The sequence below is a fragment of the Cygnus atratus genome, chromosome 1 (genome assembly GCF_013377495.2).
Source record: "Cygnus atratus isolate AKBS03 ecotype Queensland, Australia chromosome 1, CAtr_DNAZoo_HiC_assembly, whole genome shotgun sequence".
NCBI lineage: Eukaryota > Metazoa > Chordata > Aves > Anseriformes > Anatidae > Cygnus > Cygnus atratus.
Genome location: NC_066362.1, coordinates 145,050,034 through 145,066,533, shown reverse-complemented (window position 1 = coordinate 145,066,533; position 16,500 = coordinate 145,050,034). Strand labels below are relative to the sequence as shown.

The window sequence follows — 16,500 nt, the reverse complement described above, 5'->3', positions numbered from 1 at the left end:
AAAGGATAGTTCAGATTTATTGTTATTACTAATCAGATTCTTCTTTAAAATTAGACCATTTCTCTGTACAGTCCACCTGCACTTTTTAATTTAGTTACATCCCATTTAAGACATTTCCATATTGAAAATAAGTTCTAAATGGAAATGAAAATTGTTTGGAGCTTCTGGGCGTGTAAAAGAAACAGGTAACTGGCTCTTAAATATTTTACAAGGGATTTTGAAGTCTTAAGTTGGCCTTGCCCTCCTGTCCCTCCCACTGAAAAAAAAAAAAGCACAGTTGCTATTCTCTTGTTTTTAAGTGCAGCATTGTGTTGGGCTATTACTCTACAGCCGGGATATATGACTAAATACAGCACAATTGTCTGAAAATGTTGGAAACTGCAGACCTGAGAAGTGCATGGCAGCAAGATTCCACATCCTAATTTAGTTTACTGTTAAAAACAACTGCTGTGATGGGAAAACAACACAAGCAGAAATGAACTCAGACAACAATTTACACTGAAACAGTCCTCAGCTGAAGCTCATGATAAAGTTTGTACAGTCAAGAGGGGCATTAAGTTCATTAACATAAAATTTCCATTCACCTTAAATACTTTTCTCCTAACTCTCATATGTTTACATCATTGCTTCCTTTCTGAAGGGAAATCTATCACTCTGAAAGTCTGAGGTCCTTTTCGTATTTTTTTCCCATCCAACTTATTTTTCTTGCATCCCTTTCCCTCACTTGCTCCTTTTTAGTTTCCTCTTCTGCAGTTTACCTATCGATGCAGTCGCTCTTCCAAAAGTTTAGATCCTCAGTAATTCAAAAGTAGATCTTTAGCTTCTGACATTATTCTTCCTCCCCCGCGGAAATATTTTAATTCATTGTATAACCAGTGTGAAAAGCTTCCTGCTGTCACGCTATGACCACTTGTGCTATGGTCTAGTTTCAGAAAAGAAATTGCTTGCATCTCCCACTTGCAGCAACTATACACTTTGCTCTGAATTTTGCACTGAATATGCTTTGCTCCTTCTCCAGGCCCTTAGCAAGGCTGGCTACAAAAACTCAACTTAGTTCCCTCCGTATAGATAAAGTTAGAGCTCTGCTGTGTCTATCCCTAGGCAGGATATGAACCTGGAGATTTCTGGTTAGTCTTCATTTGCAGGAACATGAGAGATTATGTTCCAAAATGCCTTACTAAGGCGTGTAGTCTCAAAAGCCCACGGTGCTGCTGTGGAGGGGGAACTTGGCATAAAACAAAAGGAGTTCTAATGATTATCCAACTTCAACTAAAATCAGTAAAATCCCAGCTTTAACTACCTGGCTTTTTTAAGATGGAAAAAGAAAACAGCAACCACACCTGCCATTCTTACATAACAGCCTCGGCATCGTGCTTGTCCAAAGCACAGTCCTACCTCTCAACTCAGCAGGCGGGCAATCCGGGCAGTAACAGCTTCTCTGCAAAAACTCCGCTGCAGCAGGTTGAAAAATGTGGGGACAAATACCAGTTACAAACTTTTACTTACTTGTCCTGTCCCTCCCATCCCTGCCTCCTTCAGACACGCCGAGGGCCAGTGCAAGGTCAGGGTGGTCTAACACCTGGTCACTCATTTTTGGCCACTAGTCTATGTACAAAGAGTATAAGAAACTGGACTAGTAGGGGAGTGGTATTTATGCTCTTACTCTTCCCTTCTTTCAAGGATTTACATTTAGTGATTTCATGCATCAGGGGGTACCTCCATACTGCTGTAACAGTCCTGAGTAGATTTCCCCACCCCTCAGTTTGCCAAATTCCTTTTTAAACCAGTTCGTGGTTTTGACCTCAGCAGCACCCTCCAGCAACAAGCACCACAATTCAGTGATGTGCTCTTCTAAATCCACAGCATGGCAAAGTTCATTCAGTGCCCTTAGCTCTTGTTAGACAAATTGCTTCAGTTAACAACTGTTCCCCATTCACCCTCTCTACACCCTTTATAATTCATTTAGGTCTATCAGCAACTTTTTCCTCGAGCTGAGATGCAAGCGTAATTCATCTGCCTTACACAGACACTGTTCCACAACTTCAACCATCTCTGCTGCTCTTCCAGGTCCTTTTGGGACTGAAATAAAGAGAAACAGATGCAAAGGCAGGTCTCACACTACAAAGTTAGAACTCATCATTCACCTAGGAGATGACATAATAACGCCTTCTAGTTTGTTCTCTGTTCCTTTCCAAAAAAATTCTAATCTTCCTTAATGTTTTTGACCACACGAAGAAGCTGGAAAGATCTGTGCTGTTAAAGAGCTTATGGCTAATCTAATTTACATGCTAATTCAGCACTTAAACCACTACTACAGAAACCCAAGTTTTCCATGACATAACTTGACCTCTAACAATTTAAGGACATAGGACAGTAGATAAACACAGTTTTAATTATCAGGACAATAACCTGTTTTGATTGCTTCGACCAGCTTGTCATTTTTCTCTCCTTCGAGCAGCCTGTGGTAGTATCCAGGGTTTTGCTCCATGTTGGTTTGGGCTCCACTAACAATCATCCAGATCAACGCACGGTGTTCATTGGGGATGCCTTTCCTGATATATCTCTTCACTGCAAAACAAGAAGTTTTTGTTTGTTAGATTGCTTTGAAAACATCTCCAGCTACATTTTTCTTTTGGAATGAGCAACAGAAAGCTGATAAGTCACAGGACAACTCTTGACTAGAGATTATTAGGCTTTCTCCCCTATACCACCACTTAGGATAAGCATTTTCTTCTCAGCTACACAGTTTATTTTTGATTCTTGCCGAAATACTTGCCACTCAAACTCCCCAGGCTGATCTCCAGACCCATGCTTTTCTCAGTCCTCTGTTGCCTCATTAGGATTTTGAATCCTTCCCACTTTCTGACTGGAGATACGAACACCAAAAAGCTTCTCCTTGATCTTTGTCCTTTATCATTCAGACGAGCACTAACTTTTTTCTTTCCCTAACAGCCTCTGACACGTTACCACTGTTTGCTTGATTATGCTCTAGCATAAATGGCTCTGTTAACCTAACACTGGGAATTCAGCTTAGCACCTAACCACTGAAACCATAGCAGGCACAGAAGTATGAAATACGTGGCTACTGTCTAAACTCATTTAGAAGGGATGGAAATGTGAGAGAGCAGCAGATGATTTGTCCCAGAATAACTGGGAAAATCTTTTCAGATCTAAAATAGCTGTTATCTCCTGCATCCTCGTCTTATTTTTTTTTTTTTTTTAAGCAGATGATTCAGTGTGAATAACTAGGATGCAAGATTGCAGGAAGAAGCATCAGGCTAATAACAGCCAAAGCAGCTTCCTCCTGGGAATGGAATGAAAGATGTTAATAAGGGAACCAATGCTGCTCATCGGTACATAATCCTACATTAGCATTACCCCCTTCTGACCCCAAAAAGACAGCCGAACATTTGAGATCCTTCTGCTTTTTTCCAGAGTGAAGAAACTGACAAAGGAATCAGGCATTTACTACTGAATGAATGACACTTAATTAAAGCACCAGCTTCTCTTCTCCGAATTCAATGGGACTCGAATGAGAGTGGGGAATTCTTGGTTGCTGCACAAAATATCATTACCTAACCTGGTTTTATCCAGTTATATAGGTCTGCAACTCATGATAAATGGTGTCTGAATTAAAGGTCTTAAAAACAGCAGAGCAAAATGAGTTTACAGCAACTCAGCCAGCGACCTTCTACATGCCTTGTTTCCTCCTCTTTTTAGCTGCCTATCCTTTAGGAGCCAAAACTGCTTTCCCAATGTCAACGGAGAGATCTGTGCATCTCTAATGGGCATTCCACCCACCTAAAATCTGGCACTTTCTCTCAAAAAAAAAAATGTTCCTACCCTTCACATTTGCAATAAGCACCTGGCCTTCAGGGTACAGTTCTTATTTAGCGTTCCCCTGAGGATTTATACTATGGGTAACAGCCTCTCTTGTTCCAGCTGTAAAGTAACTTTAACTGCAACCTTATTCTAGACAGACTGGAAATAATTCACTCGTTTCTGTTTGATAATCCCCACTTCATCTTTTTTTTTTTTTTTTTTTTTTTTTTTTTTACAAGATTTTGAACTCTGATGCTCAGTAAATCCTATAGATGGGCACAGCAAGCGCAGGAATGCAGCTGAGGAAGCAGCCCCATTTCAGCCAGCGCGAAGACATGTTCAGGTGAGCCTGCAAATGCTCCTAGAAGCACACACACTGGGTAAAAATCACTGGATTATCATATTTTAACACACAAATCGGGATGATATTTTTTATTTCCTGGAACAACTATCAATTCTGAAAGCACAGCCAGCAACCACATCCAACAACAATACGCATTAAATTCAGAGAAGTGGGGACAGGCCTTTGACATTGGCACAAGGGGAAAGCAGCCCTGCAGCGCCCAGTACACTCATTATTCCTCGGTGTCATCATTCACATGACAATGGACAGCCAGAGGCTCGTATTGCCCCGAGTGCTTCCACATTACCTTCAGGAAATAAAAAGCCCACAACAACAGCCCACACAGCAGAATATCCTCCCACTGTCATATTTAAGAAGCTTTCACAGATGAAGCCGGATTGTGCACGTGTCTTCGATCACGCATCCGACTCTGACTGTAAACCACTGGCTTGATCTCAAAAGCAGCACTGCTCAAAACCACCGAGCCCTCAGCACCTGCACCCAGATGCTCTCCCATAGCATGCAGCAGTCTAAGTTTTGGAGCGCGTGATAAAGAAATATCTTTACGTCAAAATTTTGCCTCTGTTCATACATGAAACACGAAACATCAGTTTTTAAGCAAGTTGTTTAACACAGGATATGGTAATTCTTGAGGTTTTTACCTCAAGTTGAAGTTGTATTCACCTTTTCCCCTTCCCCTTAATGTTGTTTCACTCTACACCACGGACAGACCAAGTTATGCAGGAAAACACCATGTAAAAACAAAAATTATCATGCCTAAAATATTAGAAGAGGGTGGTTTTGAAAAACATCTGCACATAACAATTACGATTAAATGCTGAGGAAAGTAACTCGGACCCTGGAAAAAACTCTACGGCAGAGCTGAAAACAGCACACCAGCAAAGAACTGAAGGTTTTGTTTTATGCGTACATCACAGAAGAAACAAAACGGACCTGTGCTGTAAACATTCAAGTTACTGTCAAACGTACAAACTGACTTTCCAAGATGCTCCTTCCTTCCTCCAACATCTGGGCAGGAACAGATGTGCTCCTGCTACAACCACTTTCACCTTTCACTGGATTTTACCAGCCTCAAAGACCAGAAAGCGCCTTCTGCTGCCCGTCATTTTGACTAATCTACTTGCAGCCCAATTCTCTCGCACAGCGCACTTTTGGTCAGAGTTAAGCTCCTTTGGGTAATTATGTCAGTTTGTTGCCTGCCTGTGGTTGTCTGCCTGCCTATGGTCCCAATAAAGACAGCAGCCAAATGGATGAAAGCGATAATTCTATCTTCTTTGTTGCTGAGATCCTGTGAAAGAGAGGAGGTAAGCGACCAAACGCCAACTGGAATTTCTCATGTGCAGAGCAGACAGCATTGATAACAACGGCAGAAAGGGAAACAGAACACCACAAAATAGCACAAAGGAAGAGACGGGAGAACGAGCAAAAGGAACTATCAGCCAAAACTCCCATGACTTGCCCTGCCGGAAGGCTCTGATCCAGAACAACAGGATACACTGCTTAATTACCCTTGTTAAAATGTAGCCTAATTAGTTTTCTTTACAGTAGAACAGAATTACATACGTCCATACCGCACATAGGCATGAGGCTAACGTGAGCAGCACGTGAACACGCCACATTTCCAAACTGGAAAATTAGCACAAGTCATCACTTCTTCCTGGCCAGCTGGGCAGGAACGCTGAGCTCCTCTACGTGTGGAGACAAATGGGCGTGGAGCCGCAGAGATGTCACACGTACAGCACCTCTCCCCCAGCTAGACACAGCAGGGCACCTTTTAAAAAGGCCCCAGCAGAACTCAAAAGGGTAGGGGTTTGCAGATACACCTATTGTGTTTAGGGGAAAAAGCAGCAAATCAAGCATTCCTCAGTTCTAGCTTGTGGTTGACCTGCAGCCGAGGGAAAGTCGATCAGAACCAGAGGTTTGAGCCCCAGAGCAAGGAAGCCAGGTGCTGGAGTGCCTTACCAGGCAGCGAGCACCCCACAAAGCAGACCTTCTGCTCCCCAAGGGCCTGCAGGGTCATCTTGTAGGATAAAGCACACACCGAAGCAACTGCTTAGGTAATTAATTCTGTGCTGCACGGAACTGACAGGCTTCAATCTGAATACTGGTATCAGAGGGGAAGTATTTCAATCAGTAGTTGTACAGGTTAATCTGCTGCTCTCCTCCGCTGAGGTATCAGCTGATGACGATGAGGGCGGCTTATTGTAACAACTCCAAATTTACACTCAGACTGCACTTCCTCAATGCTACTTACTCCAGTCGCTCTCCTTATAATTACACATTATATATTACACATATACACGAGAATGCAGATTTGAGTACCTTTAGCAAAAATTAGCATCAAAGATGATACACCAGCCTGCAAGGGCTTGCTACAGCCAAAGCTGTTGCCTGCACCCACTCAGTGGATCTACTTTATCCCATTTCTCACAAACTGCAGCAGGCTTTTTAAAAATACAACACATTAGCCGGTTAGGGAAGATAAACACGACATTAATGGTTGTTATCATTATGTGTCTAGAGGGACAGCACCACTATTGGTACTGAAGCTTAGTGGACAAGCTGAGAGAATTAGTCAAAGTTTCGCCTCTGAAATAAGACCAAAGGCATTCACACTGCTCTGTCACAGGAACGTTCTGCGTCTGTGAGGCTGGAACAGGCTACGCAAGAGCAGAGAGATGTGAGCAGCTTGCACAAATTACTAAAGGTTTCGCCTGTCACAGTTCACCCATTTTAAGAAAATAAGGAGATGAATTAAAACCCAAGATTACTTTTTTCCACAACTGGAACACTAAATTCGGCAGAAACTCAAAATCCTCAGAATACTGCAAATAACTCAGAATCCTTAGAATACTACAAAATAACTCAGAATACTGGAGATTACTCCTATATTAAAAATGAACACCCTAAAAAAATCTTCTTTATCTTTGGAAGAACAATAAGAGAGTATCAGTAGTTACTTTCTAGATAGCAGCATATGATCTAGCAACTATAGCTCAAACCTACATTTTCTGGTGTTCCTCGGCCTCAAAACTGACATCCTTCCACTAAATACACGGTTCCACTTAAAATGTCTCACTTGTTATCATTCCATTCCTGGTGCCAGGGATGAAGAGGAAAAAAAAAAACAGCCAGAATTAGCACTCAAAGTCTGCACCTGAAGCAGAGCTTTGAACATTCAGCTATGTTACAGCCAGTGCATTAACTTTTGGTTTGTTTTACTCACTTTTTCTTTAACATAGAGAACTCCAAAAAGGTTTCCTAAAAGAAAGCAACCTGAATAACGTAATTGAGAGCAAAGGGAAAAAATTGATGCCTATATGGAAAAATAACCAATCCAAAGAAGGGGGGGGGAGGGGGGGGGGGCACGACACCTCAGTCTCACAACACCCCGTCCCCTTCTGATTCCCTCCATGTATTTATTTCTCCCTATCATCTCTCTTGTAAGATGAAACATAACTAGAGATTTTCTTCCTTTCTGAACTGGCCATAAACTGTTCCATCAGCATGTTCTCCAGTGCTGCGTTAGCTCTCTCATTAATTTTTGCTTTGTTCAATTTGTAAGGCGCTTAGTTTTAGCTCTCCATACACACCCTTCTAGCAGCGAGGTGAACATCGTTTTACAAAAGGAGGATAAAATGAACTAGAAAACGTCAGCAATCTAAAAACCGCCAAGGAGTCAGTAACCACTCTGTTGGTAGAGACCTAACGTCCCAATCCCGGGGCTTCCAGACAATGCCTTCTGCATCATCACACCTCTTTTCAGAGAGAGCACAGAGCAGAATGCAATGTAACAAACAGCTGTACACCAGCATCTGGAAGTACCAGTGGCCATAATCTCTGGGTTACAGATGTAATAAGATATTATAGTGTATGCCAAAGAAGGATTACTCCTTTGTAAGCTTAAAATCAAATCAATGATCCCCCTAACAACAAGGCATTCGTTTACATATTGTTACTGTTTATAATAATATTTTTCATTTGAAGGAGAAAATAGTATTCAACATTCAAAAACCCAAACCAACTGAACATAATGTATACCAGTTCAAACATAATGCTCTTTTACTTGTAAGCAAACATACAGCTCACCTTTTAAACTCTTCTGTATACTGTTTTTGCCCTTTAGGAGCTTGGACCATTTTATCGCTCTTCTAGTGAGTACCACTAGGTATCTGGAAAAGAAAGCTTCATAGGATGCGTAATCAAAGTCATCTGGCCTTTCAAATCCATATGGATCAACCCTATAAAATAAAAAAAAAGAATTCTTGTACAACTGCTTCTACATACCTTCAAGTGAGGAAAAAAAAGTCAATTATACTTTAAATAACTTCCAGATGCTATTTCTAAATGCAGCTCAAAACTCTCTCCTCCCAACAAACACTTTACGCAGACTGTTACACTCTGCATAGCATATCAAAGCTGCTTAAGTAAATGAATTTAAATATGCACCGTTCAGTCAGTTTTACAGATTTCACTCGTTTTAGAAGTAAGGAATTTTTAGAGCAAAGGATCTGGTGTGTGCAAAATTGACCCAAATTATGACTGCACAGAAGTCCAGGGTGCATTTTTCTCCATAACACTGATAAACAATTAAAAAGAGAGAACCGACACTGTAAAAGCATAGCACAGAAGCTCAAATATGGACCAAACTCACTTTTCCACACAGTTCTGCACAGAAAAATGACAACAAAAAGAGGTAGTAACATGGTACAAAGATTATTTTTTTAAAGGGGTTGTTTCTGAAATACGGTCAAAAGCTGGAAATTTGGGAAAAAAGTCATTGTGGCCAGCTACCTTCTGCATATGTAGGATCAGAAATGCTTATCTTAACATCTTCACCAGTTTTTCAGTAGTAGGTCATGTTATCTCGGGCAACGTGGAGCTGGTGGAATCACAGAATCATTAGGGTTGGAAGAGCCCTCCAAGATCACCTGGTCCAACCATCCCCCTACCACCAATGTCACCCACTGAACCATGTCCCTAAGCACCACGTCCAACCTCTCCTTGAACACCCCCAGGGACGGAGTTTCAGAACCGCCAGCCCGACTCCATTTCGTCTCGATACACCCAGCCACTTTTGGAAACCAGATTTGGGGCAGCTCCCCTGACCGCTTTACACCTGCTGCCGATCCGGGGATCAAACAGGCAGAAAAGTTGGCAAGAGCCCCATGGGGAAGGCTCGCATCACGCCTTCCCTTCATTCAGAGGCGGAATTTGCCCCCGGACAGGCAGTGGCACAGCCTTAGGTAAACTCAGGCTGAGGGGATCTTCCTGGAGGCGAGGCACGGGGCAGAAAGGGAAGATTTATTTACGAGGCAGGCAGGGGAAGAGGCCGCAGGACGGTGCCGGCGCCTCGCCCAGCGCACACCTGCGCCGCCGCCGGGGGTGGCCAGGTCCAAAAATTAAAAAAAAATAGGAAAAAATAAGAAACAAAAAACCCACAAAGCACACCACCAAAAGTGGCCGTACTGCCACTGCACACGGGCAGGCGGGGAAGTTGTAAAAGCGGCGTTCCCGAGGGCTGCCCCCCGGGGAGCCGGCAGCAGGGGGCTCACCGGCCCGGGCCAGTCCGGGGGGAGCGAGCAGCCGGTCCCGGCGCCCACCGCCGAGCCGAACCGGCCGCGGTCCCTCCAGCCCTACCTGTACGCCCAGTCCCGGCCGTCCTCTCGCCCGGCCATCGGCCGTCCGCGCTCGGCCCCCTCCGGCCGGGAGCCGCCGGCGGGCTCTCCTCAGGCCGAGCAGCTCCGCCTCGGCCGCCCCATTCGGAGCTCCGGCTGCCCGGCCCGGCTCCGCCGGCTGAGGGGCGGGGGCGGCCGCCCGGACCCGCCTCCCTCTCGTGCAGGGGGCCGGGCCCTGCCCCGGCCGCCCCCATGCCAGGACGGGCGGTGCTGGGGGTCCCCGGCTCCATGGGGACCACCAGAGGGCGAGCGGGGCGCCGCCTGGGCAGCCCCTGTCCTGCGGAGGCCGGAGGGTCCGCGGCGGCCCGCCGCCATTTCGGGGTCCCCCGGCGGCGCCCGGTGGCTGGTTGTGGGGGAAGGTCCCTGCATGAGCCCCCCTTCCTTTGGAGTATGTGCGCTTAAGTGTCTGCAGGCATTAGTGCTTCTAATCAGGACTCGGTGCTGGAGTAGATATACCTCAGTTAAAGTCAGTCTTCCTGTCTTCGCTGCACTTTATCCCACTACAACAAACAGATGTTGATCTGGTGCTGTTTGGATGGGTGTATTTCACATTTCTGTGACTTCTCGAGAAATTGTCCAAGATCTCGGTGCAAGGGAAATGTCTCAGAGGCGGTTGTGTTAGTTTTCGAATTCACTTGGTTGGTTTGAGCTATTTTTTCCCTAACTCCTCAGGCTCTGATACAGTCTTCCATTTAACTTTATTTCCCCAAATAACTCATTGGAAGTACAGTCAGTGCTTTGTTACATTGAAATACAATTAACTTTAGCTTCTGCTGACTTAGTTTCCACCTCAAACTAACAATCTACGGGGGCAGATCGTCAAAGACGTGCGGAGTAATAATACCACAAATATTAATACCCAGAAAGGCTTCCCTATTTCCTGAACCTGCCTCTAACATTAGCATACCGCTCCTCGCCTTCTGAGGCATGGAACAAACCCCAAAACTCACACAGACTCTGCACTGTCTGGCTGCTGGCAGCATAACTCGTACCGCGCTGCAGAACAGACGGGAGAGAGGGAAATTATATTCCTGCTTGTCCTTTTTTAATCAAGTTCTGACTTTGCACCAAGCAAGCACTTGGAAAATTACAGCTCCTGCCAGAGAAACATTATCTAGTCCAGCCAGCAAGTCATAGTTGCTGAAGACAACAGATGGGATTTCGGGAGGGAGATCAACAGTTGTTCCTTCCCAGCACACTCCTCAAGAAAGCTACCTCCTCTGTATGGGATCAAAGGCAGTCACCCACACAGCAACGTGGATGCAGTTGGGCTCTGACAACAGGGAAAAAACACAGAGCCTTGTACTCGTGTCATCTGCCATCACAGGGGTGTAAAAGTTCCCCCTTGTTCAGCAAAACGCAATACTTTTCGTGAAATCCGATGGAAAATTCTGGGCAAAAGCAGGAGCGCGACCTTTCTGGCAGGGGGGTGGTCCCCTGAAAATGGCTGTGCGGTGTCACGAGCCCGCCGGAGCACTGGCAGGGCTGGAACCTGATTACAGAGCAGCGAAGGCAGAGCCGCCGGCGCCTCTGCCAAGCCCGCGCGTTGACACCCTGCCAGCGTTGCCTTGGCTGAGGGTGGGCAGGGGTGTGCTCCACAGACTGCTCTGCCCAGACACTCGGCCACAGCTGCTCAAAAAATGCTTGGAGGAGGGAAAAGGGACCCTCGCCTTCCTCCCCCAAATCCCAAAGCTGCAGTACTCAGTTGTAGTTCATCTGAAAAGGGCTGTCTGTGTTGCGCATGTTCCTTCTAAAGTGGTTCCGTCAAAAATTCCCCATGAACAACAGGTTACGTCTCTGATTAATTAAGGGCACACCTGCAGCACATCAAGGACAGCCTTTGTGTATGCCACGGTGCATTTTTACCGTCAGCAAGCCTTAAATGTTTTAGACAGTTCCTGTTGCTTTGATGCAAGTCTAACAGCTTTGTGGTATGCTCTGATGTATGCTGGTTTCACAAAAAGGCTCCCATTAAACTTCAGGTAGCTCCTGTTAAGAATCTTTCATCTCAGTATCATGGCTGATAATGTGAACCAGTCTTCTGTCTGGCAAGAGAATACCTTGGTTGTCCTCCACAGGGTGTCAATGCTGCTCTCTTCTGGGCAGATCATATCACACGTATTTTTTTAAAGGCATCCAAAGAAAGAAATGCATAAAATCTCAAATCTGAAAACTGCATGTGCTTGGGTTTTGTTCGGCAGAGAAGGATACCAGTGACTTTTGATCCCTGCTTTAAGGGAGCTGCTGACAGGGGCAGTGACAGTGCAGGAGGGGAGTTTTGGGACATTCAGCCCAGAGAAGCACCTTCCTGACTAGTGCCTGGCACATGGGGAATGAACCTGATGTACCTCCCCCTGCCCCCTTGCATCCAGACCCTTATCCCTGAAATTTTTACATTATGGTGAATGCGTTCGGTAGAAATTCTCATCTCGCTGCTCGCCAGAGTAAGCCCTTAAAATAGGGACTTCCCTTTAAGGCTAGGCATTTAGCTCTGCTCACTGCAGGGCAGATAAACACAGCCGAGTAGTATTTCACACGCTGCGGCATTCACAGCTTCACTTGCCTGTATTGCCCTTGCCCCGTATTTTAGCAAGGAACACTTCCATATTTGTGTTTGTAGAGCAGTTGCTATTAAATAGCAACACCAGCAAAATTTTCAGCCTTATCAGGAATAGTCGTAGGTAGCGTTATGCTACCCAGTCCCAGGGGCTCAAACAGCCACAGCGGTGCAGGACCAGACCTGGGAAATGGACCACATGCGGTTGGCATATCGGCAGCACTGAAACACAGTCCTGCTTCTCACATGCTACTGCCAAACCCCTTGCTGCTTTTAGGCCAGAACTGGGGGGGTCATCAACAGAAAGCCTTCAGTAACATTTGTGGAAGGAAATCCTGGAAGGAGCCACAAGGATTCTTTATCTGTCAGAGAATGGAAGAAATATCTTTATTATTTTCTGTATCATAAATGTGTCGTTTTTCTGTCCCAAGGCTCTTCTCACTGGCTGCAGGAGGTCAATGATAACAAACTGTCAGGGGGAAGCAGTGTGCAATAGGACCAAGGACATGGTGCACCTACTGTTTTTGACAGCACTGGTGAGTCTGTTTATTGAGAAGCACCTGTGAGAAACACCATTCCCAGCAAGGCCAGCAGGTCTGCTTTTCCGAATCCAGGTGAGAAGTTTAAAAAAAACCCAGCTATTCACAAAACAGTTAAAAACCCCTGTTCAGAAATAGCACATGCGGAAGCATTGGAGGGGACATGTGAGGTTTGCCAATGCTTTGAGAGGAGATGCAAGCTCCTCTTGAGATTCATGCAGTTCAGCACAGTATTATCATAAAATACTTCAAACTTAGGGGGAGTTTGGGCCTGTAGCAAATGCTGTCATGTATGTTCACATTAAACACAGTTTACAGATCTATTTGGAAGGAGCTATTTTGAGTTGTCTGCTCCTTCAGCTGCTCCTGAGAGGGGTCTTGGAGAAAGAAGTTTTGCAAGTGTCAGTTACAGCTGGATTGTGGCTGGGATCAGGAAGGTTGCTGCTATGTATTCCAGTCTTTAAGAAACAAAACTAGAGGTTTTCTCCTGAAGACATGAGTGAGACCTGCTATGCAGGGGGTGTGCAAGGTAGGGCCTCTTCAGCTGGCAGGGTGGAGGGAGTGGGGAGTGGGATAGGAAGGTGATCCAGCCTGGAGGGACCCTTGGGGAGGGTCTCGTCCCTTGGAAAGAGTGCTGAGGGGAGATCATGAGTTCACCTCGAGCAGAGCAGGGAAACCCCATGTGGTAAAGAGTATTTAAAAGAGTATTAAGAGTATTAAAAGAGTAGTGATTCCTGCATAGCAAGTGGTTAGCAAGTCATGTCTGAGTATTAAAGCAGAGTTTGAAGTATTTTATAATGATACTGTGCTGAACTACATGAATCTCTTTAGCATCTAAAGAGTGATGACCGAAATGGCTTATGTCAATTCATTGTGAGATGCTGTGAACTCAGGTAATAGAACAGACCTGTCCAGACTGTTTAAGGAAGTAACAAGATAAATAGGTAAAATTGCCCCTCAGCTAAGACTAACACACGTCTCAGAGAACGGGATTTTTACAATACTTATGTATCTGAAAACAGGAACTTGGAATTAAAATACATTTCTGAAATAAAATTTTAAATTGCTGCTACTCAGAGAATATATTGCTCGTACAAGTTTGTGGCCATTAATGCTGGATTCTCTAATACAAAAGCTGGCAGAACATATAAGAGGAATGCAATCTGCACGCACCAAAGAGTGCAATAGCTCTTGGCAAAGCATCCAGAAAATGTTGCTACTTCTTTGCCATGAGCAAACACACACACAGGCACAAAAAGATAATTCTTACTGGTAACTGGATGTTCCAGTATCCTAAGTAAGCGATGAAACTCATAGCATACATTTCCCTTGTCTGTGTGGTTTATCGTATAGACCTTCATCTTTGTGTCTGTATTTAGTAAACCACTCCATGCAAGCATACCCTGCCTTGCTGGAGCTCTACTCTGCACTCATTTAGCTTGAGCTACTTTCATATGACGGGAAAAAACTGCTATTCGCTGCTCGGGGAAAACGGTTTAGATTAAGCAAATTTGGCAATATAGAAACATCCACTAAGAAGTGAAGATATATATATATATATATATGTATATATATTAATCACTGGAGGAGTATCTTCTCGCCTAGGCACAACGTGCTGCAGGACTAGACAGCTCGTCCATCTGGCCAGGTTAAGGAAAGCCACCATCACATCCTGACGCCTTTGGTTTGTGTTACCACCACCTACCTACCGGGTTTAGTCAACCTCCAGCCTACGTACGGACTGAGTCTCTGGACGGGTAATGAAATGCTGAACTTGCTCCATATTTTTGTCCCAGCAAATTGCGTCATGCTTACATAACTAGTCTGTGGGCCTGATTAAACCTGCTCGTGTGAATTGTTCCAGCAGCAATCGCTGAACTTCAGAACAGGCTGTATAGCAAGGACAGAAACATATAAATAATAATAATAATAATAATAATACTTTCCTCTCTTCCCTGAAGGCTTCACAGCTTCACACTGATGCAGGTTGCTAGCTGGCAGGACAAGCTACAAACCCACGTGTAGTCTTGAACACGCCAGTGTTTTGATTACTCTCAGTATGACTGTGGCCCCAGGAGTCAAAGCATACTGATATGAGCAGCTATAAAAAGGAGCTCTGAAGCTTGCTGCCTACCACCACAGCTGCCTGGAGAATCAACATTACCCGTGGAAAACTCTGCAGAGGGGTTTTTGCACTCAGCTGCCATCCTCCAGCTGCGTCAGGCGAGAAGGCTCAAGGCTGTAAGTGACAGTGCTGGGAACAGCAGGGAAGAAAAATGATGTGGCAGTGCCCTCGATGTGAAGAACACTGCAAAAGTAGATGTCAGAGGTGATATGAAAACAATACTTGAACATTAGGAAGCGTTCCTAAGACAGAGACAGGAATGTCCTTGCGAAAAGTGAGCAACTCACAGAGCAGTGACCCTATGGAGTGGAATTGAATGAAACAAATGAGAAGTTCATACTGGCTAATTGCTTGATGAATCTTAGGTCAGGCTGCAACTTCAGAAAATGTGTTTGTGATTCGAACTGACAAAGTATTTTCTAAATGGCTTTGTTTTTTTTTTCTTTTTTTTTTCCTTATCTACTTGAATGGTCATAGGCAGTGTGCTGAAAGCAATTTAAGTTCATGCTGGTGTTGTTTAATTTCCTCTGGCTGTGTGAGTGCCATGCTTCTAACTGAACCTTGAAATTCCTCAGGGAACAGTAACTCCCTCTTCCTTCTCCCCACCCTCCCCCCCTTTTTTTCCCCATCCCTATTGAGCTTGTGAAGATACCTAGCTGACTAGGGATGGGCTTTCGGGCTTATATCTGAATGCCCTCTCACTGCATACCATAATTTTACATTCCTACCTGGCTCTGACAAGTGAAAGCAAGCCTTCTACGGGCCTTCTGCTGTGCTGGGACTCATGCAAGGACTCTCATTACAATTGTCTCACGCACTATCCTGTTCCACCATCAGCAGGCAGAGTTATCATTACAGGCATTTAAATACAATAATTTCTTGTGAATGCGTAGTGTAAGCTGTGAAGGACATTGTCTATTTTATTTAATTATCTCTTTGCTGTTAAAGGTTTCTCAAAAATCACACATTAGGGGAAAAAAAAAAAAGAAAATGTTGACATAATTTGGTGTAAAAAGGAGAAGGATTAGGAAAAGGATTATAGCTGCCCATGCAATGGGAGATATCCCTTCCTTACATGGAATAAGGCAGGAGTTTTCTGGGAACACAGATGGTCCTAAGTTTCTGTAATTAAATACTATTTCAAAATGCAGATGTGCCAGGACACTGAGTCTAGGTCGGATCAGCAAATTCCCTTTCTGTAAGTTCCCAAATTTGGAGTGCTGAAGTCCATGCTGTGCTCCCAAGGACACTGCTGTCCACTGCAGCCTTCTGCATCCTTATTCCCCATACGCTTTGCAGACCCATGAGCTCAAAGAAAACTTAGAAGTTTTGTGAAAAAACAAGCTTGGGTTTGACAGCAGGAGTGGCTGAAGGTCCTTTCGACTGTAGGGTACAGCAATAACCGTCTGTGCAGA

The 16,500-nt window shown here is 44.6% G+C and overlaps 1 protein-coding gene across 1 annotated transcript in view; it reads right to left on the bottom strand.

Moving 5' to 3' along the window:
• Positions 1 to 9,971, bottom strand: part of GRTP1 (growth hormone regulated TBC protein 1) — a 36,153-nt gene extending 26,182 nt beyond the window's left edge. Inside the window, exons 1-3 of the mRNA XM_035565585.2 lie at positions 9,827 to 9,971; positions 8,276 to 8,427; positions 2,410 to 2,568 (exon numbers count right to left, since the gene is read on the bottom strand). Of these exons, the coding sequence (XP_035421478.1) occupies positions 2,410 to 2,568; positions 8,276 to 8,427; positions 9,827 to 9,864 (349 nt within the window). The 5' untranslated portion in view covers positions 9,865 to 9,971. The remainder of the gene's footprint in view (positions 1 to 2,409; positions 2,569 to 8,275; positions 8,428 to 9,826) is intronic.
• Between the last annotated feature and the right edge of the window lie 6,529 nt (positions 9,972 to 16,500).